Source organism: Pleuronectes platessa, chromosome 1 (genome assembly GCF_947347685.1).
Source record: "Pleuronectes platessa chromosome 1, fPlePla1.1, whole genome shotgun sequence".
Classification (NCBI taxonomy): Eukaryota; Metazoa; Chordata; class Actinopteri; order Pleuronectiformes; family Pleuronectidae; genus Pleuronectes; species Pleuronectes platessa.
Window position 1 is genome coordinate 22,601,011 of NC_070626.1, and position 27,525 is coordinate 22,628,535.

The 27,525-nt window shown below is 41.9% G+C and overlaps 1 protein-coding gene across 1 annotated transcript; it reads right to left on the reverse strand.

Moving 5' to 3' along the window:
- cdh16 (cadherin 16, KSP-cadherin) lies at positions 1 to 27,463 on the reverse strand. Its single transcript, XM_053425886.1, has 18 exons — positions 27,305 to 27,463; positions 26,788 to 26,838; positions 26,575 to 26,673; positions 24,205 to 24,339; positions 23,394 to 23,523; positions 23,017 to 23,175; positions 21,425 to 21,621; positions 16,922 to 17,047; positions 14,983 to 15,133; positions 13,466 to 13,678; positions 12,734 to 12,810; positions 10,343 to 10,534; positions 6,059 to 6,300; positions 5,838 to 5,968; positions 5,035 to 5,274; positions 1,898 to 2,014; positions 1,130 to 1,246; positions 1 to 831 (listed from the first exon to the last, which is right to left on the reverse strand). The coding sequence occupies exons 2-18, from the start codon at positions 26,830 to 26,832 to the stop codon at positions 731 to 733; spliced, it is 2,472 nt and encodes an 823-aa protein (XP_053281861.1). The 5' UTR covers positions 26,833 to 26,838; positions 27,305 to 27,463; the 3' UTR covers positions 1 to 730.
- Positions 27,464 to 27,525: the final 62 nt, after the last annotated feature.

Below are 27,525 nucleotides of genomic sequence, written 5' to 3' on the forward strand. Positions count from 1 at the left end.
ATGTTTTTATTCTGTTGAGGTATCACATTGAATTCAATTATATGTCAGAATTTACATGCAGGTTTCTTCTAATTTGGGCTTTTACAACAATCCCTCTGCAGCATTTTATCATATCACATCAAAGATCAGCTAATTATGACCAGATGCAATGGCATTAATGAATATAAGGATATGTAAATTGTGTATCATTGAGACGAAGAACTTTTGGAGAATAATTTCAACACCGAGAGAAGAGTCAATATATTTTGAGAGAAAAAAATGGGAAATCTACAGGAAGGAAATCCCTATTTTCTTTCATAAGCAATTTATTGCAATAGTATTACTTTAATTTCAACATTTTATTAATGATTTCCATGAAAAAACGTTCTCACATAATTACAACTAAATTTAATATTCTAAAACAATAACGAAAGAAAATGACTTTGTTTTAAAAATCTCCCTAATATAATATAATAAGAACCATATACTGATCTACAGCAATACAAAATGACCAACCAGGCTCAGGCCTGAGTACTGAGCATTCACATGACATCTGGACAAGCTCACAACTATTATGGGATTTTCATTTTTTAGGTCAGTGTACATCTAAACTACAAAGTGAAATATACTATACATTCATTTTTAGACATTCACAGTCACTTGATGGATTCAGTGCCCTAAAAGCAACATTATTACATTAGCCCTGTTGTCCAGGACAGTGAGCAGGACGGACAAAACACTATCATCTTAATTAGATTGAGATCTTCAGGGGAACTCTCTCCTGGTTTGTTTCGCTCGGCGTCTTTGGGTTCTGGTAGGACAGTCTCACGAAAACAACAATGAGGATAGTTCCTGGAATAAAAGAAAAATACAATTTTGTTAAAATATTCCGGGATATTTCCCAACATTGCTGTGTTACTAGTGAACATTCACAGTGTCATGAAGTCTCGGTCAAATCTGTATCATCTCGTATCAGCCTGCCACCGAAGCTGCTTTCAGACATGAGCTGAAGTCTGCACATTTTACCTGAAATTTTCCAGAGGAGCTCAAATCTCAAAGTCAGTTGCTCTGGAGTTTTTATGCAATTTTTCCTTCTAAGTTTAGTCTGTGAACTGAGTGTGAGTCGCTGAGTCAGCGCGAAGCCTCTTACCTATGACTGCAAAGGTGCCGAGCAGAATTCCCACTGCTGACTGAATAGTTGGCATGCCCTGCAACCGCTTGGCAGCCATTTTGCAGTTCCCTCTGACGTTGCAGGGACACACTGTCACTGACAGGAAAAGAACAACAGAACACAAAAACATCACACAAAAACATAGTTGTTAATTAAAAAAAAGAAATATAACTCACTGGAAAAATGTGTTGTGTTCAGGACTGTTTGATTTGTTTTGTTTCAAACACTTCAGATGTCCTTGAAATAATGGAAAATGTGTTTTGGAAGCAGATCTTCATTCCTGCTCATATATTTGATGATAACACATGCAAACTTAATCTCAATTGGAAGGTAACAGCTTGTTTTCACACATGCTTCACTAGTGACTTTTCTCACTGAGGTGCTTAAGAACCTCACCCCGATTTAACTGTAAAATTAAAGGCAGTTAAAACCAAAGGTCAATACTCTTTACACCTCTCAAGCTTATATTGAACTACATAGTTTATCTATCTGCACAATAACTTATGTGCTGTTGTGTGGTTTGTATATAAGGTGTCAGCGGCTTATGTTAGGCAGAACGCAGTTTTGGGATCGCTGTGTAATCACACGCCTGCAGCTGGAAAAAATCATTTGTAAAGCCACATTAGGACAGAGTTATAGGACGAGCTGGCACACAGGGCTTGATCTCTATTGATTGTTCTTGTACGCTTTTGTCCCGTAACCTCCCCGCGCTCGCTTCGGCTCATCAGCAGGAGCGTCAGCGTTTACCTGGCAGGTTTATGAAGGTGCTCCTGGGAGGGGAGCTGCTGTCAGAGATGGTGAAGGGCACGGTGTAGACCTCGGGGGACAGGTAGGGGATGTTTAAGGACAGGTTGGTGTGAGTATCTGAAATAAAAAAAATTGAAATTGAAGTTGACTGATTATTACAGTTTTCTTATAAATATATAATAATTATAGACACAAGGCGTTTCACATTTTTATTGGATAATAATTCAAAAAAAATTGGAGGAGGGGTACATTTTGATCACACTTGCATGTAATCTGTCAACATGTCTCACATTTCGGACACCATTCATCTTATCTGTTTCAGATTTTGCATGTGAATTGTTAAGGGCCTAATGAAGAGCAGTATTAAATTTTGTGTAATTTGGAAAAGTAATTTGTTCAATATTAATAAGCTTCGAGTAAGCATGTGACCAGCGCTCTGTGGCAGCGGCGACTGAAATTAATCGGTGTTAAGCGATCTTTAAATCACTTCCCTGTTGCAGAGAGAAAGCTGCAACCAGCATCACCACAGACCAAGGGAACGGCCCATTCCAAACATGCAGGGTTAGAGCTGCACTAGCTAGAATGAATGAACAGCAGGACACAGTACAAACAAGATGACGATGATGTTTGAGAAATAATAGGTGTACATTTCCTGATACTTCTATTTGGGGGCCAAAGAAACATGCACAAACAGCATTGCTTCCTGTGCAGCACGTGTTGCAATGCACAATCCAGGCTCACTGATCAGAAAAGGTTTTAAATTAAGCTACAAAATCTTTGTTACACTGAAGCCTGTGTCAATAATTATCACATACCACTTTACATCTTTTCATCATTCTTGTTGGCAGGAGAAAAAGAACCAACCCTCTTACTGCACAACACAGCATGAGAGACTGGTTTTAGCTGTGCATGGAGAGGTCTGTCGAGAGTGAGCCTTTATCTTATCTAAGAAAATCAGTCTAAAATACACGGCCGGCCGCGTGACGTAAAAGCCCTGTCCAGTAGAGAGAAGTGTTCATCAAGCTGTTTGAACTCTTATCTGAAGGTTTTAAACTCCACGCTCGCACCTTTACCGTCATTCCCCCTCATTGTTCCATTTGTCAGCCGGGGAGGCAAAAGCTGTGCCGGGCTCCTCGAGAGACGCCTAATGTCTTTATCCTCTATCGACGCGTTGTTTAGCCTCTGATGAGACATTTTCACAGAGCGGATCTGTGGCCGGCTAAAGTATTTATACCTCGCAATGTTATTAAATGTGTAAATGTCAGACTGGATGTACCAAGTCTCTCCCATTACGGCTGGACAGTACATTCGTGAGATGACACACACACACACACACACCTACACACACACACACACACACACACACACACACACTCACACGCACACTGGTAGTGGTTGTGCCACGCAAACGGGCGACCCTACAGCTGACATTACACTGGCACAAGCACACATCATTAGTATACGGCCATTATTGGCTGCAATCAGGTGCAAAGCATTCTGGGTGGTTCCTCTTTTAGCCTCCATTAGCTGGCAGGAGCCCAGCGGTGACGCCATAGAAATTACACAGATGATATAATTACAGCCGGGCTCAATCAATAGCCACAGGAACAGGGCAGGGAAAGAAGGAGGTTTTAAAAAAGAAAACAGGAAGGGAAGTGGATGAGCTGTTTGAATGACTTAATATGACAAGACGTCAGTGGCAGTAAGTGGTTGACATTAAATAAGGCCAACACGAGCGGTTTACCGAAAAAAGAACAAATACATTATATTTCCCATCTCAGACAGGGCTGGAGAAATTATAAAGGAAGAAAAATAGAAGAGGGCGATTGGCACATGTTCAGGCACACATCGCTCTGTTTCTTTCACTCTCCCCATGGACGGCAAATCCTGTGAGTGAAAGCATAAGTAAAGGGGCTGCATTTGAAAATCCATTTATAGGTGATGTCACATTGCTCGGCCTTGTGGCTGCCTGATAATCTGTCTTCTCCAATAAATTCACTTTCTCTTCGCTCTCCGCGTTGTTCAGAAGCAGATTCTTATCAATACAGACTTAAAGCTGTTTACTGTGAACAAACCAGTAGACACAAACCATTTCGAGCTGCAGGGGTAATTTATCTACATGTCCATTTGAAAGTCAGTTTTGAAAATGGAACATGATGGAACGTTTTAGATGTCTACTCAATTCTTTATTGCTCTGTTATTTTAGGAGCAAGTGTCAGACGGCTCACTGTGCATGCTCACCAGATCTGAGCAGGATTTATGGTCTTATTTGGAATTATAAATACGAATATTTTGCAGTGTTTTATACAGGATTTAAACATAATTGATATTTTTTTTCAAGATATCTCTGCAAATAATGGAGTCAGAGAGACAATCCAGAGCAAAATCCGATCTAAGTGAGATCAGTCCGAGAATGACATCATGCACCGTTCGTAGATTCAAGTTATCTCTGCATCCTGTGAGAGCGACAGACATGACTAATTCATGATCATATCCGGTATGAACAGGGCAGGAATGACATCATTATGACATCGCGGTGAAGTCAGAAAATGACATCACGTAGTGTCATCTTGCATGAACTGTGGCAACCAATAAGATTCGAGACAGAACCTACCTACGCAGAACATGACATCGTTATAGAATATAAAAATTGAATGATATATTATATTCAATGAGTCCACTTTAATAATTGATAAGAAAGTTGTTCTAATTATGATGACTGTAGAAAAGTAGCTTCCCCTGATAAACCTTAAGAAATTGTGCACGTGTATGCTGGACAATGGACTTGTTAGGACGTTTCACCTCTCTCATCACCTCTCCCTTTCTGTGGGTCTGTACCTGTATTGAGAGTCCTTATGTTAATCTGTCAGTTTGCTGCCCCCCCACCACCGGGTGAGGTTTGGTCCAACGACGCCATTAGTCCGTAAGAACTGAGGAAGCCTTTTTGGGAGGAGGTGAAACGTCTTCAAGAAACAAGTCCAGATGCCCTCACACACGACCATACCGTAGATACAATGACCTGGATGACTTGAGAATCTTCACAGATATTCTCCTGACAAAGAGTGACCCTCCTCTTCTCTCTTATCATCATGACTTGATAATCCTGGCTGGCTTCACCTCGTTTGCGTTCACCTCACCGTTTATCGGCGTGAGCTTCCAGTTCCGCCGAACCATGGCATCACTGCGCAGGGAGAAGTTGAGCCGTCCCCCGTGCTGAGGTCCGTCACTGTCCCTCGAGGCCAACACCAGCGCCTGGTCCTCCCAGCGAGGAGTACACAGGTACTTCCAGGAGTAGTCTCCAACCAGCACGGGGCTGTTGTCATTCACATCCAGGATCTGCACTGTCACCAGGGTGGACGCGGATAAGGACGAGTTTCCTGAAGGGGGATAGGAAGAGATGTTGACAATACAAATTCACACCAAGGTAACAAGGCCTACAGAACAAATCCATGTCTCAGTTGTTATGTTCCCTGTTAAAGCTAATCCCTGAAAAATCAGACTGGATGCTGTGAGAATCAGAGAGATGGAAGTCGAGCCGGAAGTCGATATAAAACTCCGTCAAGGAGGTTCGATTTTCAGCAGGATTTGTTTGCTGCATTATGCAAAAACATGAATAAATATTTAGGGAACTGATATCTGTGAGTGAGAATCAAGGCGAGTTTTTGGGTACTGGGAGACGTTCTGATGCTAATATAGTATTTCAACTGGATGACTCCCAGTTCATCCCAGTGCAACCAAATTACTCACTTTAAAGCAGTCTATGAGATTCACACAAAGATGAGTCAGTAGAAAGAAAAATAATAATTAAGTAAATAAATATATTAATAGGTTGAATCATACCTGCATAAAATTCAGTTGAATCAATAGAACATGCACACGCACAGACCTCTTTAATAAAATACTTGCTCGATACGAATAAAACGAATAAAGGTGAACTTACGTCCGTCCACTGCAATGACCTCCATGGTGTACGTGCTGTTCTCCTCTCTGTCCAGCGCCTGCACAGTCTTCAGCTCTCCAGAGTATTTACCTATTGAAAAGTATTTCTTTGTGTCCCCTTGAAGAGAATACCTGCACGGGGAATAACAAGTGCATCTCTGTCAAATTAGAGCTGCATTATTTCACGAGTCATCATTCATACAGTTTTCATCCGAGGTTTACCTGATGGGGTGCGAGTCGGGGTCATAGCCTCGGATGGTGGCGATGACCCGTCCCGGCTCCTCCCCCTCCCTGACGGTCACCTCGTAGTGGCTCTGCGACAGGATCGGACCCTCGTTCACGTCGTCCACGTAAATAGCGACTGTGGCCGTGGACGCAGGTCCGTAACGCCCGCGGACCAGAGCCACTGGGTTCTGACCGCTGAGCACCAGGATGTACTCGCTCTCACGCTCAAAGTCCAACACCTGTGACGACAAGCGAACACCCACAGAGGACAGAGTGTGATGTTATTCAGAAAAATGATCTATGACTTTTTTTAACCACTGCAAATTCAAATTAATGCCGTGAAGTGACGGAATCCCATTAGAGAGACAGTATTCGCCAAAAACAGGAACATTTAACACATTTTTGTTACCATTTAAATACCCAAACTGTTGGAGGTTATTTTGATATAGTTTTCCCTTCCCATCATGCAACATCGTCATTTCACTATTGGGTGCACAAGTGTACTGTCATGTGTCATCTGTGTCCGTGACCTGAGTACAGTACCCGGCTCGGAATGAAAGTTTACAAATTATAAAAACCATGCCTATTGAAGCAGTTATACTGTTTCAGCAAACTTTATACCAAGCTCAATGGAAAATTCAATAAGATGATTCACGCGGCAGAGTCCTTGGTGTGAGATGATGACTGGAAATGGAAGACGTATGAGTCAGATTGAAGAGAAGAAGAGACACATTTGGAGGGCAGGAAAAAGTATTGACAGGTTAAGCAATATATATATATGATGAGGTAACACAAAAGTAATCCTCAAAAGAATTCTCGTTGCGACCCTTCAGGGGCTAAGTAGATTCCCTCTTTTGCGAATTCTCAATTGGATTAAATGGGGGGGGGGAAAGCTTCTTTTTAAATATTTGCATTCTTCAATAGGCTAACTTACCCCCCCCCCCCCGAATATTTAATGACATTATCCCTTTTTTAAAAGATGCTCAACTTCTCAGAGCTACAGCTACTAGAAACAAATTCAAAGACAAACCTTTGGATTTGTTCTGTGGAATCAAGTACATGTAACAAGGCGGCTGACAGACAGCCCAACACCCACGCAGTAAAGAAACACAGCGTGTCATCTGGGACCCGGCACAGCCCCTTGTGTCCACTCTCTTTATCTTTCTTCCAAGAAAAATGATTTTACTGGCAGAGTCTTGCTGCGTTTCCGATACGAAGCAGACACTGAAGTCACAGCGGAAAAAACAGTTGATTTAGTGTGTCACTAATTTTCCATGATGATACAACGGCTGCTACGTGATAGAGCAGTGAATATCCCTGTGTGGGGCGGATGCATCGATAGATTTGTACGACAATGGAATTCACATAAAATGATGTTGACGTCACAGGACATTTGATGTATAAATTGTTGATTGTAAAAGACTATAAATGGCATTTATAAGTACATGAGTTTAGCCATGAACCACTTTCAATGCTTGTTTGGGATGAACAGTACATAATAAGGAGTATAGATAATAAGGTAAATAAGTAGTGGTAGATATAAAATAAGATAATCTGCAAAGTAAAAATAGTAACTGGGACCTGTTGACTTTGTCGGACAGAATAAAAAACCTGTGGTATGTAAATATTCATTGGAAATTAGTATCTAAACCCACAGATTGAAGAGAAAGGAGTCATGATTTATCAGAATCTCCTATTTATTCGATTAGTTTAATGTAACTCCCTGGATCTCATCTTGGAGAGCGTGTGAGACGTCAGGTTTTCTCCTCCAACGTTTTTCTCTGTGGCCACAAAAACGAGACACGATTAAACCAGCGCCGCCTCACATCACGCTGTGCTGTTGCCAAGGAGAAGAAACACAGGCCTTGGAGGGTGCATGAGTACCACTGGTGACTGGAAGTGACGCATCCAACTACTCAGCGTGTGTCAGTGCACCAGAACATGTGCATGGACCCTGGAGGCTGTGGTCGGTCATCTGAACCACCAGAACAGGTGTAACAGGACGTATTTAACCTTAAAACAAATACAGAAGTTTTCAGACCCCTTCATTTTTTTGTAAAATCAAATTTAACATTGTTGAAAAGGCAGATTTTTGCCTATTTAAGTGAAAAAATTGTTCTGGCTTCTTGATAAAAAAACTAAATTGACATCTTCTGACCCTTTGCTGTGGGACTTCAAACTAGGGGCTGGTTGGCTAAACCATGTTTGCTTTATTTCCACCACGGAGGTTATGTGTTTGTCTGCATTTGTTTGTTGTATGTTACCAGGATTGCTAAAAAACAGCTCGACTGATTTCCATTAAACTTTGTGGAGGGTTGGGGCATGACCCAAGGAAGAACCCTTTAAAGTTTGGAATGGATCCGGATCAGGGGGTTGATCTAGGATATTCTTTTTTTCTCTTTCTTTAATATTTCAAAATTAGGCTATTGTAACATTTTTGTTGGTTTACCGAGAAATAAATCAGAGAACTTTATTAAAAAAATACGATCCAGACTGTACATTGAAAATATTCCTTGTATAAGTTTATAATACATGTTAATGCAACATGGCGGATCAGCCGTGGCGTAAATTTGTATCTTTTTACTTTTATATTTCTACTATAAGACCTGGACAATTGTGTGTAGGTTCATTCAGCCTTAGTGGATCTCTGGCTCAACTGGCTGTGATTCTAGTTACAACTGAGATACGTGTGGAACCTGGGGTTCACTTGGGGTCAACTCATTTTCTTACAACAGGAAATTTGCACTTTAAACCGGTGACTCATTGAGTTAGTGATGGATGAATCTGTGTTTCGTATCTACGTGATTAATTGAGGTGTTAAAAGCCTTGTAAAGTTTGATTTTGTTTTTCTTTTAAAAAATAGTAAAATGTCTGACGTGTACAGTTCTTTCCCCTTGATTCAATTCTCCTCACTTCCTCTTGTTCATTATACATTTACCTCAATGGGCAGCCTCGAGCCCGGGCGGTAAACTGCTATTATTGTTCAACACAATCTAATTATTCACTTATGGGCTGTGAGCAGTGTGTAATTTCTAATAATGAAACTTGTTTGCCTTGTGGCGCTGACCTCACATTCTGGCACGACGTATTAAAGGATTTGCTCAAGAGCGTGTGAATCCTCTGGGGCTTTTACTTCCAAGAGATTTAGATTTGAGCTTTATTATTATATTTCTTCTCATGTGCTAAATAAAACAACAGTTTCCCTTCGAGTGGTGCACATTTAGTCATAGGAATATTTCACGAGTTTAATAAAAGAGCTTTAAACACAGCTTCTCAAAGAAAGTCTTCATGTGTCGAACTGTCGTAAAGCAACAACATCCATTTTTTTTTGCTTTTTGACATCTCCTGCTTCATCTCAGACCTTGTGCAACTCACAGTTCAATCACATCCATCAACTCCCACAGAGAGTTTGAAAGTAATAACCTGGCTCCCGCTTCGCCCTCTTATAGAGACCAGATCATTACAGTGCACACACACACACACACACACACACACACACACACGCACACACACACAGACACCCAGAAACGCACACCCACACGAAGACAGACACATTCCACCTGCATCCCTGAAATGCTGTGCCGGATTATGGGTTGCTGAAAGGGTGATGGTCCCTCGGGGACAGCAGAGATTATTAGGACAAAACAGTTCATTGTCATCTGGACTCTATCTTTATTTGAGGCTAAAGTATTGATGTATTGTGATATTCTCCCAAATATCCCAGATATGACTCGAGTTAAACGTGACCTCTTGGGACTGCACAGACATCGAGGACAGACACAACACACACACACACACACACAGACAACCAGAAACACACACCCACACGAAGACAGACACATTCCCCCTGCATCCCTGAAATGCTGTGCCGGATTATAGGCTGCTGAAAGGGTGATGGCCCCTCGGGGACAGAAGAGATTATTAGGACAAAACAGGTCATTATCATCTGGACTCTTTCTTTATTTGAGGCTAAAGTATTGATGTATTGTGATATTCTCCCAAATATCCCAGATATGACTCGAGTTAAACGTGACCTCTTGGGACTGCACAGACACCGAGGACAGACACAAGGCACCAAGCCCCAAAATTGTCCTTGACATTTATAGACGTGCCCCTGAGAGCAGAAATCGGTGTATATACGCTTTCAATCCCTAAACAGGATTTTCGCCAAAATATTCAATTAACATATCGCAATTTGGACTGAGCAAGAGTTGCCCGATCTTGGTAGGTCTGGTGATGATGTGTTTATAGAAACCATGGAATGTTTTTCGTGTTGTTCACCTTCGAGAGCACCAGCGACACCTCATTGGTCTGCTTGTCCGTCACTAATGTAAAGACCTCCTCCTCGTTTCCAGACTCCAAGCGGTAGTCCACCTGCCAGCTGTCTCCTCCTCGCACATCTGCGTCCCCTGCCAGCACAGCTGTGACGGTGGTGCCCACGGGGGCGTCCTCCAGGATGTGAAAGGGCCCATACTGTTTGGGGCAGAGACAGAAAATATACAATCACTGAGAATAAAGTGTAAACTGTAACACCAATGACATAACTATGGATATAAATTATAATCAAAACAAACAGCCTCAATATATAATATATATTTTTTAACTGCAAAGAACATTTTTGGCAATAACTTCTATAATCTGTAGACTGTGCATCTAACCCTTCTATATTAGGTTGTTTTAACTGTGTGATATATTAATGTGTTCTTTTGAACTTTATAATAAGCATTAGCACTTTTCGAGTTTTTGTATTAATAATAAAATAAAATAATAATAAGCCCTCTATTTAAGCAGATTAAACAGTGGTCTATAACCAACACATAGTCAGGACCAATGCATCTGATGATATTCTTTTCAGATTTATACATTTGACGAAAATATCCCTGAAAAGTAATTTTCAGAGAGCTGCAATACTGGAGGCAGGGTAGTTTGAGAACATATGTTTTATTCAGCTGCAGTAGAAACTGAATCATAATTTTAAATATTAATTTCAGTATGTTTCAGCTACTGTGTGTTGATGTTGTCATTTTGTCCTCATCAATAAGTCACGCATCAATAAGTCTGCCGTATGTGACTGCATGTGAGTTTCCGTTTGCCCCGGCTTGCCCTCCCGGCGTGAGGTGACCTTTATTCACACACCTCTGTGTGTTTGGACAGCCGTTTAATCTACCACTCACAGATGTCCTCTGGTGAAGCAGCCACAGTCTCTGATCTGGCTGCCCCATCAGCAGGGTCTCTGAACCCAGCCCTGTCACCACTCGCCTCCCACATCACCCCCCTATAGCGCTGCCTTCACATCGGCATGGAAAACGCTGCACTACTCAGGCGTGACCCGCTCAAGAGCATTTTCCACCTCTGTGTTTGTGGTGTGTGTGTGTGTGTGTGTGTGTTTGTGGTGTGTGCGTGCATGTGTGTGTGGTGGCCATTATCTGAGCGAACACATCTAAGCATTCAGCTTTAACAATTGTTTGTTTGAAAGGCATATAATTAAAATCCTGGTTTGTAATAACGACACAAAGGCATCAGATATTTTTGTCAAAGACAAAAACTCTTGAATCTATTATCACGTCTCTTGTTATTGGTTTGGACAGTCCTGCCAAAGCTCTGCGGCCAATTTCCGCTGTTACATTTAAAAGCGTTGCCTCTCTCTCCCCCTGTCAAAATAAAAGGTTCCTTCACAGCTCATAACGTCCGCAAACATCTTTCAGTGTCACCGCAGTCTGACGGAAGGAACAGCCAGAGACTGCCTCCCCATTATCGCAGCATGATGGCCTTCACACGTAACTATCAACCCTCGTGACTGTTCTCTCTCCTCTATTATATATGTGGGTGGAACTGAGGGGATTTTCTATAATTGCCTATCTTTAGCCTATTTTGTTCTTTCATACACTAGCAGCTGCAACGGAACGAGGACTGCAACGCCTTGCTTCACTGGCTTTTGCTGATGTGTTCAGTTACACGCGCCATTTACTGCTCTTCTGTCTGTCCTGGGAGAGGGACTCCTCACATGTGGCCCGCTCGGAGGTTTCTACGTTTTATTCCCCAGTTAAAAGGTTTTTTTTGTAGTTTTTCCTCAGTCTTGCTGAGGGTTAAGAACAGAGGATGTCGCCCTTTGTTAAGCCCTATGAGACAACTTGTGATTTGTCAATACGGGAAATGCAGATAAATTTGATTTGATTTGATTTTTAAATAGTTTGAAATTAGAGTCACTCTGAGAACTTGGTTATTCCAGCAAACCATTGAAATAAAGAATCATCTGATTTAGATTCTTACGTAACTATCTACCACGCTAATGGCCCTGGATGTCGTCATTATGAAGATTTGGCCATTAATTAATGAGTGGAAACTAGTCTCCAAAGAAAGCCTCATGAGATTAGACTCTGATAACAGGATCCACTTGTGAGTACAAAGAACTGAATAAAACTCCTCCAATAACACGGTCCTATCGCCATAAGCCAGAGATTAGAGGACATATTTAGTTCCCCGCCAGGAAAATTAGATCAGTGACCTGCAGAGTAGATTCACAGTCTGCAGTCCAATAGCCACTTATTACGGCCTGTGATGTTTAGCTTAGGTCTTTTCTTTCAACCACATTGTTTATCTTGTCCTGAATGCTACGTGTGCTTGTGAGCGTGAGTGAGTGTGTCAGTGGGTTTGAACAGCGGGCTTGCGTACCTCATGTCGGGAGAAGACTGGCGGGTTGTTGTTCTCGTCCTGCACCGTCACAACAACAGTGCAGGAGCTGTTTAAACCTGCCAGGGACATCATCACAGCGTCTGTTAGTGACTCAGGTTCAGTGCCAACCACCCCTACCCCCCCGATCCCTGAGTCATGCAGACCACATCATCTGTCACCCGACCAGAGGCTAGCGTACATCCACTGGACGCCGTAGCATCATTGAAGCCACTGACGCAGTCGCCCACGAGGTTAATCAGCTTTTCCATTATGAAAGCTGTTTACATATGCATGGCATTATGATACTCTGAAGCACAGCCGCTGCTATATGAATCAACTGGTTTATAACAATTTCCTCCTACTGATTGATGTTTAAAGGTTCAGGGTGTAGAAATCAGCGACATCTAGTGGTGAAGTTGCATGTTGCAGCTGAATACCCCTCACCTCATTCTTCCCTTTCAAACATGAAGGAGAACATGAGGTAACCCTCAGTCGTCATAACTAGTCCAGCCTGGGCTATTGTCATAAACATGGCTGCCTACGTAGAAAGGACCCAGTCCTGATGTAAATATGGAATATTTAAATATAAAGGGCCCGTTCTAGGGTAAATAAAAAGATGTAATGTTGGAAAAACCAACCCATTAAAGTAAAGATGCAAGTCACAGTTAATATCTTTAGGTTTAAGGTGAGGTTGTTAAATTCAACATGGCTTTAAAAATGATCCATAGTCACCTTTGGCGTCCTCGGCGGTGATGGTGAGAGTGTACTGCGGTGCTGTGCCCTCCATACTGTCTGCTTGGACCGAGATGACCCCCGAGTCACGGTCCACTCTGAAGAGGGCACGAGGACTCTCTGGAATTTGGCCGACTAAACGGTAAAAGATCCTCACGTTGTCCGTCTTGGGATCGTCGTTGTCGGCTGCCTGCACTGTGAGGATTTCTGTCCCTGGTTTGGGATACGACAAAAATGATAAGCTCTCTCAAACTCAAAATGTAACATTGTGATTTTGTTTTTTTTGCAATTTTAATTTATACAACTTTCATTGACTACAACACACTTCATCCCAGTTTTCCCTGGTCTGTGCACGGCCAAAGAAACTAAACTGTTTTTCTCTTTGCAAGGAGATACAGTCACACACCAAATTAGAATCAGGGGGAGGATGGATATAACAATAGCTGTCTCATTTAATCCTCACTCAGCGATTTCATTTAGATTAACAGATTGTCCTGGCTGATTCATTTCCCAGAATCATCCGTTCTCGAGCGTCAACAAAAAAGCTTTTATGGCGGGACCTTATTTGTCATAACACACCATGTGCTTTTTATGAGCACGGGCAGCAGCGATGGTGCTTTCCCCTCCGTGTCCTGGCAAAACTCCCACTCGCCTTTCACAAAAGGTATCTGGCACTCTCGGCCTTTTCATCACTGCCGCGTTGCCTCCAGACAGCGTTTCTCGGCCTTGTTGTGAAACAATATTCCCATTATGGAGTAAATGTGACCATTACCGTTATTCAGAGGGCTCATTATGATGTTCTATTATGTGGGTTGTTAGTAATTAAAGACACATTAAAACATGTGAGTGCTGCTTTTAATTTTCAGCTAGAAATATGACTACTTTGATGCAATATGTAAAATTCCTACTGTAAACTAATTATTCAGAGCAGTTCTGGACAGTATTTTCTAGGACTGAAATCAACAATTATATTCATACCTTCGTAGAGACTTTTCTGCATCTGTTTTTAAAAACAGATGTAATGTTTTGTAGGTGGTGGCACATGAGCTAACGAGGAACAATTACAATTTTGGTGCAGATCTTGATCACTTGGTGAATTTTATACCTTCTTTTACATCGTAAGATAGGACGTTTTTCGACATCTTGAACCTTTTGTACAGATCCAAATGAAAATCTTGATCATGTGAAATGAAATGTGGTTTCATGCTATGCACTCCACTGAAGGCCATATCTATTTCTCAATTAGATATTAGATATGTCCATGGAATCAGAAAATAGCCATTTTTTCATGCCATCTCATCCAAGGTGATAATTTTTTCCAGCAAGTAGTCCAAATCCCAAGATAATCAGTTTAATATGACTTAAATCTTCATAGTGTTCAGTGATTATCTTTCTATCATCAATTGACAAATCACTGCAGCCCCAGTTCTAGTAGCTAAGGGGAGACTTAAATAAATGCAGTAAGTCAATTTCTACAAAAACCTTTCCAATTGTTCGGTGAGGAACCGGCCGGTTACCTCGAGCAGCCAGTTCCTTCACCACAGTGTGGTACTGAGCTTGTGGGAAGGTGGGTCTGTTGTCGTTGGCGTCGCCCACCATCACCCTCAGCTCCACGGGCTTGGCGATCTCTCTGCCGTCGGGACGCTCAACCACGATGCTGATCTGGAACTGACAGGACCAATGGACAAACACAGTTTTTTGTTGTTTTTTGTTGTTATTAATTGTAAAAGCGTTTATTTTAATATATTGAAATAAAGGAAGTAATGCAAAAGATAAAGTTATCCTGCAGTAGACGGACAGACTGATAAATAGTGAATGGATGGACGGATGGACAAATGAATGGAGGTGACAGTGCACCTCCACATTCATCACTTTGTTCTCCCCTGGCAGACGGATGCATGAAGCTTACGCTGTGAAAAGGCTCCACAGGCTCCATCACTCAGGAAGTTCACAGCCTGACTGATGGAGCTGTATTCAGACAAGAGGCTCTTTAACACATCCATGGATTATCAATGATTCTTGGTGTGATGGATCTAGAACCTTTCAATTAGTCAGGATAGAAAAAAGTTCCTCTACTTCACCTTTTCCTCTTTTTCTTCTTTAAATCAATTTAAATTTCCTTGAAAGTAACATTTGCATAAATATGATTTTATCTTACCTTTCTATTATTAAAGTCAGCTACAGTTGGGATGTAACTATATCTGTACTTAACTTTAGTTTCAGGTGATTTTTACTTTAACTCCACAACATATCCAAAATACGTACTTTCTATTTTTACAAAACATTGCGTGACATGTCCTCAATGTTTTTTCTATATAGTCCATTGATCCAATCAGAGTGGAGAGGTAACATTAAACCCCGCCTCCTTCCAGAAGCATAGCTCACCTGCAGGAGCAAATACGCCACCCCGAGAATCAGACCACTGCATTAGCGAATAGGAAACACTCTCCAAGTACTTTAACTTTTTATACTTTATGTATATTCAAGAACAATTAATGACTTAATCAAGTAGACATGTTAATGTGGTACTTTTGCTTTTGCTTGAATACATTATGGTCTATTACCATTTCTTTAGTAAAATGTTTGGAAACACTAAATCAGTAGAGCTGATCAGGCTGATAATACATTTTCAACCAATACGTCTCTATAGAAGACATAAGGTGCAGTGTGCTCGACACTTTGGTTTAAAGATAATCACTTCCTCTGGTGTAGTTCAGTATTATGTATTAGTCCGTGTTGTTCTTCGACCACTTGAGCATTTGTGCCAGAATGTACTGTTCACTGAGCCATTTGGGGCTCTCAGGGGCTTCACTTGTGTTCACAACTCAAGAGTAAAACCAACAGATATTGACCTTTCTGTTACTCTGAAGCAAGGAACTTTTGAACTGGAACATATCGTTTTATAACCCTTGTCATAATACAATTTTTATACTGTGCCAGAGGCTGGATATGTCCAAGGAACAGAGCTGCTCTTCAGTTTTCTCTCCTTAATCACCTCTGTTCACTATAAAAATAGCTTGTTCTCTGTGCTCAGAGGTCCTTTAATAAAATCATTAAGAATCATAAGCTGTTCGTAAATTTTAGTTTTCTTTTGATAAACAACATGAGATATTGATTAGTGCAATTGCATGTGACGCTCGATGATGTTTTTCTTTGGCCTATTAATCCACGATCCTGCTCTGGGCCATCAGCGGCTGCAAATAATTAAAAAGTGGATTAAATCGGTGTGGCTCCGTTGGTTTTATAAGAGAGCATCTTGAGAGAATCTGTAAATAAAGAGCTTTTCAATCCGAGCGAGCCTTGTGTCCAGATATGAAGATATGAATAAGGGCTTGTGCCGGTCCTGAAGGAGCCGTGAAGCCCTACAGCTCTAATGTTTAGATAGGTTAAACAGTAAACACATGAGCACATTTATTACTGGGCACTGGAGGTGTTTTTGCTTGCAGCTGCACAGACCTGGTCTTGAGTCTCTCTGTCCAGAGGAGCATTGAGATAAATGACTCCTTCTCTGCTGATGGTGAAGAGCATCTCTGGGAACTCCCCGTCCAGACTGTACTGGGCCTGACTTCCACTCCATTTGACCTACATACACACAAACACAAAGTTATGAAATAAAAAAAAAATCATTATACAAGTGTGGTAAACCTTGCTTTTTTCTATCATGTTATTAAAGGTTTTATTTATCTGAGTACAACAATATATCATAAACCTGCGCAGCTTTGCAGCAGGAACGGCACGACGCGTAAGTACAAAGCTAAGCAACCGTTTGTGTACATGATAAGGAGCCATCCAAATGCACTGACAATGATGTGGAACAGAGAGCGCGGCCAAAACTAACTATGCAGGCTGAAGGGGATTTTCCACTCTGCTTTACAGCCCTTGACAGAGCGCTGTTCAGTGGAGCTGAAAGGACCCATGGTCGCCATCAAACAGCACCCAACAAGGAGAGGAGCCCGGTCACGGCACAGCTGATGCACAGCCAGGGCATGTGTATCTGCTCAGCTCACTGTCACACACTCCTCCCATGTTTTGGAGATGGCTGCCCAAATGATCGGCTCTTGTATACACGAAGCCACTTCAATACAGCTGGCCGCCTCCGAGTGTTATGCTGTGTTTTCTGGACCTCAGAAGTTATATGTTGATAGAGCTGATTGATGACCACTGTCTGCTCTATATAAAGTTCTGTACAAAACAACTATGAGGTCATGTGTTTTGCCTCCGTCAGTGTTCGAATCTGCAGAGCACTTTCCGTCCCCCTCGATAGTTCGGGCTGCGTCAAGAGGGTTTTCTGTGTGTGCTTTTCTAGGAGGCGCTGCAGAGAGTAAGCAGCTGCTGAATTACACAAAAAGGGCACGATGCCCTGCAGCTGATGCAACTTGTCCCTTCATTGATCCAATCGATAGCAAATACATTTTACAATTTTGATAATTCAATAATCGTCTTTGTCCATTGTCAAGGAAAAAGTCCTAAGAGTTTGCTGTCATCGTCTCTTATTTGCTACCTTTCATTGTCATTAGTAATAACACACTAAATATCTCTGCTAGCAATCAAATATGTCCCCTCTGAGAAATTATCATTAATCATGATGATTGTTTGGGGGGTTTAAAACTTCAAATCTCCCTCTTGGGGGCAGTGTAAACAAGCTGGAGAGGCCATCAAACTGATTATTTACACCTTCAGCAGATACGGGGCATCATCCGATTTACTTGGAGTCACTTTTCTGGCCACCTTTTAATTCTCACACCTTAAAGCCTTGTCCTATCTCCAACACCTCTGGCTTTTCAGTCAGCTCAATGGGAAACTTTCCTCATCAGCTGTATCTTTGTCTGTTGTTTGTCGCTGCGCAGGTTCAGCAAATGAGCCTACACTGAGTTTTCAGAGCTTCTCGGAGTGAGAATGAACCATCAGCTGGAGACAAGGATCAGTGACGCATCTCCGCTTCCTCCAACTAGCCAGACACATCTCGGGGTGTAAGTAGAGTCTATAAGCAGTAGCTTAGCGAACAGGGGAGATGTAGCTTAGTGGTCGCGAGGTCCAGTCAAAACAACATGCTTGGACAAATCACAAGTCAGTCTCAGCTGTCAATCATGACAACACATTTTTATAGCATCAAATAATTAATTGAAACCAAAAACAAAAATAGCACTCGAGCAAACATCAGTGTGATGATGAAGTCTTAAATCGACAGAAACTATATTTGAGGAAGATGTATTTTTGTTGCAAATTTTGTGTTTGTTTCGTCCAAACTAATAACATGGAGGAGGCGGGAAAGCACTTAGCTGAAAGAAGCTAAATGGTTCTGTAGAGCGGAGACGACCTGAGGACTTGACAATATGAGTGAAGCCTTCGACATTATCCACAATCATCTGATCTATTGTTAGAGTGGAGAAAGTCGTGATTACAGCAGCCTGGTGTTCACACCGACGTCAGATCATGTCTGATGAGTAACGTTCTCTGAAGGGTATGGATGATGTGCGTATCAGTCGTGGTATTGAACGCTGGTGATGAGGCCATGACGAAGGTCTAGTGGGGCTCGGACCGATCCTGTAGCAAATAATCAGATTTCATTCGACTGCGAAAAAACTGATGCGGTTAAGAGCTTTGACTCATTCATTCGCAGGCTCCGAGGACTCTCTTCCACTCCAAAGTCTCAATGGATTGCATTGCTAAGTTCAAGTCGTTCCACTGATTACATTACATAACCCAAGTTTTAGGCAGGCAATCAGAAACATGCGATAGATAACAGATTTAAATTAACCTCCCGAGCCCCAGTGACGCAGACCTATCATCACGAATGCCTCGGTTTTCGTATTTAGAATCAAACCCAGAGCTCATTTGGCTCCGACTGCAGAATCAGTCAAATTGATCTCAACATCAATCTCAGCTCATGACTGATTTTCCACACAGAGACAGACGACGGTAGGAATGCAGAAAAGCACTTTGAGCAGCAGATTTCATTCCAGCATCTGTCAAAAATGGTGTCACACCAAGGACAGTGTGGGCACAACATCTGTCACAGATGAGCAGACGTGGACTTGACCGCTCCATTTGTCCGAGGCAGTAGCGGAAGGAGGAGCGAGATCCACGGAGTGTGTGTGTCTGAACAAGACTGTATCTGTGTGTGTCATCCCAGCGGTGAGTCCCACCACCCACGGAGCACAGCATGTACCATCACTCAGAGTGGGCGAGATGAGGCTTCCCCCAAGTAAACATCCACGGTCACCTAATCGGGTTTCAGAGTCAGGGTGAGGACAAATGGGACGCTGTAACTAAACGGTTTTATATGATTGAGTCAGACATGGAACAAAAGAGGCTTTGTTTCTCACTCCCGTTACAGATTTTAAAATTAAAACAGAAAGCGGATGCACAATCTCAGCAAAATACCATCACATCCCCTCATTTACTAATACGCTTATTTATTAATATCAAAATGATTAATGAATGAGTCACAAAACTATCTGTCCTGAAGCGTTGTTAGGGAATTCAACTTGCAAGACACTTTTCTTTTTTGGTGGATTTCATCTCGCCCATTGAAAATATGAAAAACAAAAAAAATTATCCAATGTGCCCACGCTTGTGAATCCACACATGTGCGGTGGGTGGAAGGGGCTGTTGGAACAGGAGAGATGAGAGGCGGAGGGCGAGTGAGGGGGAGGTGGGAGAAGACAGGAGGAGGGGGAGGTAATGTGATGTATCTACTGGCCACTGTGACTCGCAGCAGAACCCGCACGCTGCGTTTAATTCAGCGGCAGAATCGACTTCACACGACTCTCTGTCTCACCAGCTCAGTCCGTGCATTTCAAGATTTCTTTAAAAAGCACAACCGCCGTCGGCCATTTAGTTTTTCTTTACTCCACGTGTTAGGAAAAACCTCTGAGGGCTATTAAGTTATTTATAGACATGCAGCTGATATGGATATGATGATGAGCCAGAGGTTAGACAAGCCCGGTGGACAGACACAGAGACCTGTGTGTTACAGGAAGCTGAGAGAAAAACCCCTCGAACAATAGAGTGAGCTGCTTAACAAGATCAATTTGAACCAGATTGATGATCAGATATCGTCAGGCAACACTTTAGTTTGGAGTTGGTCCTCGAAGGAACAGACACTGAGTCTGTGGGCGTGGGAACAGTTTGAGAACATCCAAAAAGTTCTGTACCAGAACAGACGATGTACCCATATCCTCACAACATCACCATCGTTATGGCTGTAGCTTCCTCCATTGTTCTGTTTGTAGCAACAAAAAAAAAACTTTATTGGCATGCAAGGCGGAAACAAAATCTTTTTCATAAATTTGTGAAAAGCAGCCAATTAGTGAGAAACTGGAACCAAATCATGTTTGGCATTTTGCTTGGAAAAATGTAAATACATTTTTGAGTTATTAATAAAAGTAGTTGCTGATTCATTTTTAAGGTTGTTGAATTAATTAATGAACAAATCAAATGTGAAGGTTGTTTGACACTTGAGGTATCGAGCAGCCTGCAACATATTCTCACTGTTTATTGAGTTTCTCTGTGTTTGAAACATCATTTATTTAACTGGACATTAAAGACGTGATTGGTGCGAATTCTGCTCTTAAGCTGTTTTTTAATCAAACCGCTCTGAGTGGTGGCTGCAGTGGTCAGTGGGTGGGAGAGTGGGTGGTCATGGGAGTTGAAGTGACTCAGTAGCCTGAAAGGATCCATGGCATTTGCACAGCATCAATAATTCAGCGTTTGGTCACTTAGGAGGACCCGAGAGGCTCTAAAAACAGCAACTGGCAACGTGAGGCCACTTTACTCAGTCCAGGCTATTGATAGAATTTGATTAATCTTAATATGATAACAGTCGGAACTGCATTCACACGACGTCCCGCACTTACCCAAAGTTGTTTGCTCGATTAAAGCTAAAATAAGTAAAATTGGCTCGAATGAAGATGAGTGAAAACGCTTGAGGTTGTTGTGTGTCTGCGTGGCACGCACCTGAGAGATGGGGATGGGGTAGGGGCCCGGCAGGTTCTCCTGGAGTCGCACCGGGTCCGGGGATGCCCAGGTGTTTCCTGTCACCTCAACGGTCACGATGCCGGTGGTGAAGAAAGCGTTGGCCTTCCCGGCCATGTCCTTCACCATCACCGAGAGCTTGTAACGGCCACACATCTCTGGGTCCAGAGTGGAGGCTCCTGGTGGTCACAGGGCGATGAATTCAATACAAGAACTCTGTATTTCAAAATCACTTTATTTCAGAATGTAGCTCTTTTACGAATACATCAGTGCTGTATTTGACGCAACGGAAAATAACCCATTTCAAGAAACACTCAAATAACTACACGTGAAGACTTGTGGAAAAACAGGGAACCCGTCTCTGGCTGTAGTTCCCTGAGAAAGATGTGACATTTCACACATCACACGCTTCATTTAACACGCTGCTGCCTGTCTGAGCCACCTGTGTGCGGTTCTTTTTTTATCACTTCATTTCCAACTTATTGCTCAGATGGAGAGAAATGACACAAACACCCACTACAATCGCAATTCTAACCGTTAGTCACAGTTCACTTAAGAAAAGAAAATCAAGAAGGTAATCTGAGGGAAACCAGTGGAGATGTCGGCCGGGAGCGAGGGACCAGCGAGCGTGAAAGTCGTCCGGCTCCTGCCAGGCCGTAACAAAGGACCGAGCCAGGGCTACACACACTGGACTTTACTGCATCTTGAGTATATCTCTGTGTGTGTGTGTGTGTACGTGTGTAGGTGTGTGTTCTGTATGTGCATGTGATTAAATTAACTGTTATTGGCCAATAAAGTCTAAGTGCATCATGATGTGTATCATCACAAGATATTATTTGTGTCCCATTTCATATATAAAACACAGTAAGAATGACAAATAAATAAACCCTTTGATATATATCTAATGAAATGAGGATGCATGACTGAAGCTTATTCATTTTTATGATTCAAAACTTTTCCTCGTTTTTCAAATCATGTTGTAAAAAACCACAGTGATTAAAACTAGTAGGTATATATGAGTTGAAGAGAGGGAGTTCATTTTGTTTAGCTCAGTCTGTCTCAAATGCAACATCCATTCTGTGCAGTGACAAAGCCAATCTTCTATTTTTATTTCTATTTATTAGTCCCATTTATTGTTTCTGTCTTCAGATTTTAATCATTCTGAAACTTTTCTTTATGAATTTTCACTGTTTTTCAGAAGCACCTCTACTTGTTTTCTTTTGTGTGTGCAGGAATGGCTTTATTGTATTTTATTCAATTGATAACCGTATTTTACATTTGAAGTAAATTGATAATTCACTTACTTTTACATAAACAAACACAGTTTTGATATTTAGAACATATTCAACTTGTTTCTTAAAGGAATGTGACCAGTATAAATACTGAGCTTCATTACTGACAATGCTGCAAAACCATATCTTGTTACTCATTGGTTAATATGAATAAATGCAAATTCCTAGTTGGTTGTTTTTGTGGCAAGGTGAGTAATAAGCTACTACGAGTCTTATCTACTACAAGACATGAGAAAGCCTTAAGCTATAGGGTGTTCTCCTCTGACCCTGTTTGGGACTGACCTTCCTCAGTGAGGGAGACCTCTCCGGTGATGGAGCCGATGGAAAACATTTGGCTGGAGGGAATCCTGGGCGTCTGTTCCATGAGCCTGAACCGCAGGTCGGCATGAGCAGTGTCGAGGTCGTCCCGATCCAGCGCCTCCACCTGCATGAATGGGATCCCTGAGGGGGGAGTGCAGAGTCAGTCATGTCCTACCTGAGCCCATGTGGTTGCTGAGCCTTGTAGCAGTTTGCAGAGAAATCTTGTTTAGAGTGATAGAAATGTAGCTGTTCTGCGTCGCCACATAATTTATTCCATTAATACTGAGTTTAACATTCAATTTGAATCGACAGGTCCAGACTGAGTCAGACGGTGGAGTCAGGGCTCAAGGTTCTCGTACCTTTGAGGAGGCCGAGCTGCACGCTGCCTCGCATGCTCTCCCCGAGGAAAGTGGGCACGTTGTCGTTCTTGTCGATGACACACACTTCGACAGTGAAGCTCTGTCTGTGCACCGAGGCTCTGAAGGACACCTGCACGCACAAACACAAAGCATCTTTAAATAGCCCCCTCATGGAAGTGGTGCGCATGAGCCTTCGCAGGAGAACATCACGAACAATCCAAAGAGTGACTATCACTCAGACTCAACCCTGGGAACTTGTGTCCACACATTTTCTGGAGTTTGCTTTTCGTTAAAAAAAAAGACAGCAGGAGTTTGTCAGAGTCAGACGTGTTCACAACAACAAGAAAGGTTTGCATCTGTTGCCTGTGAGAAAGTGAATCAACACACCAGCTTGCCTTACCTGCACATTTTCCTGCTGTGTTCTCAAATCGCCACACTCAAGATATATATATATTTTTCAAATTTTTACAATCAACAGCAACCCCCCACCCCCAGGCCTCCTCCCACACACCCACCCAACCCTACCTGTCTCTAGGCGAAGGGAAAATAAAAAATAAAACAATAAACAAAAATAAACTAGAAACAAAACAAAGGCTAACATTTTGGTGATGCAAGTTTTTAGTGGTACATCAGCAGAACTCAGATATCTGAATCCTCAGGTGTCATATCTAATGAGTCTGTAATGAACCACACTCAAGATATTTTCTGTACATATACTGGGGGGTGTCTGAAGTACAAGTTCTGGAAAATATCCCCAGCCAGACTGAGATATTTACAAAATCCCCACTGGTGCCACAGTGTGGTGTGCTACCTGCAGGGAGTACGACGGCTGCTTCTCTCTGTCCAGCGGCTTCAGGGCGTAAAGAAACTGAGCGTCGACTCCGAATATCCCCTCATCGTCCCCGGTTAGCACCAGGTCGCTGTAATTACTGGGCAGGCTGTGAAGCTGCAGTGAGGAGAGGGAACATTCATTAAACGGTTTTGTGGCCCGATTAAAAGCAAGTCACGTGCATATCCTAACGTGCACTAATCACCATTAACACGGCCACTTACATGCATATGCTGTCCTGCTGCTTTAAAAAGTCATTAGTACATTAAATGTGTATTAATCAGCTGCCTCCTTAATGTTGTTTAAACAGCTGAACCCACATCGCCCGGCTGTTTGGGGAAAGACTGAGCTGTTCAAACTGAATAGCTGTGACCCACTTGTAATGGTTTGTGTCTTCAGGAGGAATTAACAGGCTCAGGGGTTGAAAGGGAATCAGGATTAAAGGATGAGCCAACACATTGTTGATTTCAATCTTTTCAATGGTTTTAGAAATATAAAACAATTCCAAATGTATTCCTTTAAATTCTCTTTGTGCCAGCACCTTGCCTTTCGACTGATGACTTAATTACCCCTATACGAGGCCCATACTTTGCAGCAAGGCTCGGATAAGCAGGAATGAAACTTAAATGTTCTGATTTCTCTGAATGAGGTTTAAACTTTCCCTTCGAATGGCACATCGCCACAAAGGCAAACAGTCCCCTTGTGAAAGAACATTTAAATTCACCAGAGCCAGATTTTTTTGGGATCTGCACCAATTTGCAGACACTTGTAAATATCAGTTGGACGTTTCACAATTTCAATCCTCTGACAAGTCGACGAAAACACATCATCTCTTGCAATGTTCAAAAAAGTGAATATATGTGTTTCTGAATCGGCCCCCTGCTCTGGATCCGCACCAAGATTCACCTTTTTTGCAAAAAAAAAAAAAAAAAAGTTCTTGTATAATCCTGCAAACTAAAAAGCAAACAGACAGATGGAAACGTTTTCCTTGGCGCAGGTAAATAGAAATATCACAGGACCCAAACATTTTCAATTTGATCCAGATCTGTTTAAGGACAACTCCTTCACAGTAACCCACAAGATAAGTTCATCTCTCACTGTGCTCCTGCACTTTGAAAGGTTAAATAAGGTGATAATTCAAGAAGCTATAATGGAAGCTATGATGAGTGAAGAGCTGACAAGTGAGCACACCGGCATGAGGAGCTTTTACCTTGAACCAATCTGCCGCAATTATTGTGTCCTCCCCATTCATAACTCAGGAGCAGGACTATTATCCCACTCCTCCACTCTGGCCATTAACGTGCTGTTTAAAGTGTGTTAATGACATCAGTCAGACGAAAAGACTGACAATACGATGGGTTTCATACAAAATGGGATGACTTCTAAACTCAACTAATTAAAGTGCCAGATATTCATGCTGTTGCACGATCCATAAAGGCTGCCTGAGTGACACGGGCGAACAAAACCGCCTTGCTGCCGTGCGGCTGCATGCAGAGGCTGAGTGTGACGCCCGAGAACCATTGTGAACACTCCAATTATAGTCTGGGAAATGACGGCAGCATGTTCGTACATCTCCAGCCTTGAGGGCTAGAGAAAAAGAGACAATTTTCTATTTTCACTTGCTCACCATAGAGCCATGAAGGTCTTGGCTCAAAAGGCTGAAGAAAGATGTTTTCATTCACCTGATTTATTCTTAGCATCGCAAACAGTGTTAATTTATCATCTAAAATAGAATTACTGCCAAACTGTCAAAATGTAATGTAACCTGCATCCTTGTTTAGTATATTTAACGAATATAACATCTAGAGGGACACTCAGGTAATACATATCTCGGCTAAGGTCCAAAAGTCCTCTTACAAATCGACATTTAAAATTCCCAATTTCTTATTTCGATTTGCACCAAATTGCACACACTGATTAACATCTGTCCCTTAAACATTTTTCATGAAGACCCATTTATTGTTCCCTTGAGAAATTTACGAAGTTAACTAAAATGTGAACAAACGCCCTATCTCTCGGTAAATGTGAAAAACGAATCCCAGGATCTTTCCCTTGACCGAGATCTGCACCGAAATTTAATGGATTCTTCTCTGACCCATCCTGCATCCTTCCATTAAGTTTCCTGGTAATCTGTTTAATAGTTTCTGCATTATCCTGCTAAATAACAAACAGACAAACATTTCAACAAATTCTGCTTTTAGTGATTTGGCACTTAGCTATATGGTCTAACCCCTCCCCCAAGTTTTAGTTGGAAAAGATTTAAAACTGACGACTGCATATTTAATATTTTACCAAAAAGCACAATATCTCAAACACTTGTGTGGTCCATTCAAGTAAATTAAAATGTCTTACCTTGGCTAGATACCATGGGAAAATACCATCGTAGTTTTCAGGGACACCGATTTTAACATTTGCCCCAGAGCACGGTGCTAAAGTGTAAAGTATCACCAGCTGTGAAACGAGATATGAAGTTACGTCTTAGTGAAGTTGCTCATACAGTAACATGTTCTTTTAAATTAAAAAAATAACAGTTTAAAGTATGTTTTTTTAATGGCAGCATCTTACTATGAGAGCCAGGATCAGCATCGGTGTGGCTCCTGTGTTCGCCATGAGTCTCTGTGAATGTGGCATATTCACAGCATTTCAAACCACATGGCCTCCGACCCACAAACAACACAATTCCTGCCCGGTTACTGATTCACCACCAATGCAATACTTTCATAAGCAAAGATTTCACAGGTTTTAACGATTTTAATGCATAACCGCCTTTAAAAAAAACAGAGTCAGTCAGTAGCACAGGAGAAAATAACAAAGCTGATTTGATTTGTAAGTAAAACAGCTATTTGTATAAAACACATTTATAGATACAACTCTTTCTCCTCGCACAATAACACAAATCACAATAATGGTAGCAGTAATGCCCTATATTCTTCTTTAACTCTATTTCAAAGCACACAACTACACAACAACAGACTTTACGCACACTGTAGCTCGACAATTAAGAGGATGACAATGATAAAAACAGCAAGAAGGTACTTTCAAAGAATTTCACCTATTTCAAACAGAAGGTTTTGTTTCTTACCTTCTCCGAATGATGTGTGTGTTCCCTGTGAGAGGTGTGAGGGGACTTTAAATTGGATGGAAAACTTGGGTACTTGTACTCCTTTGGTGGTTTAATGGTTAACGCCTCCACACACACGTTTAACTACCATGTTTCCTTGCTTTAAAACCAACGGCCAGTCAGGTTCCGTTCCGCTGATACAATCAAATGAATATTTATAAGGACGTAAATCGCCTGAAGCG

Excerpts from the sequence above, each read along its gene's own strand:
- cdh16 (XM_053425886.1), bottom strand. The coding sequence starts at position 26,832 with ATGGCGAACACAGGAGCCACACCGATGCTGATCCTGGCTCTCATA. Across the intron at positions 17,048-21,424 it reads ACCCCATCCCCATCTCTCAG|GTCAAATGGAGTGGAAGTCA; the intron begins GTGCGTGCCACG and ends GTGTGTATGTAG. Across the intron at positions 13,679-14,982 it reads GAAGGAACTGGCTGCTCGAG|GGACAGAAATCCTCACAGTG; the intron begins GTAACCGGCCGG and ends ATCCCAAACCAG.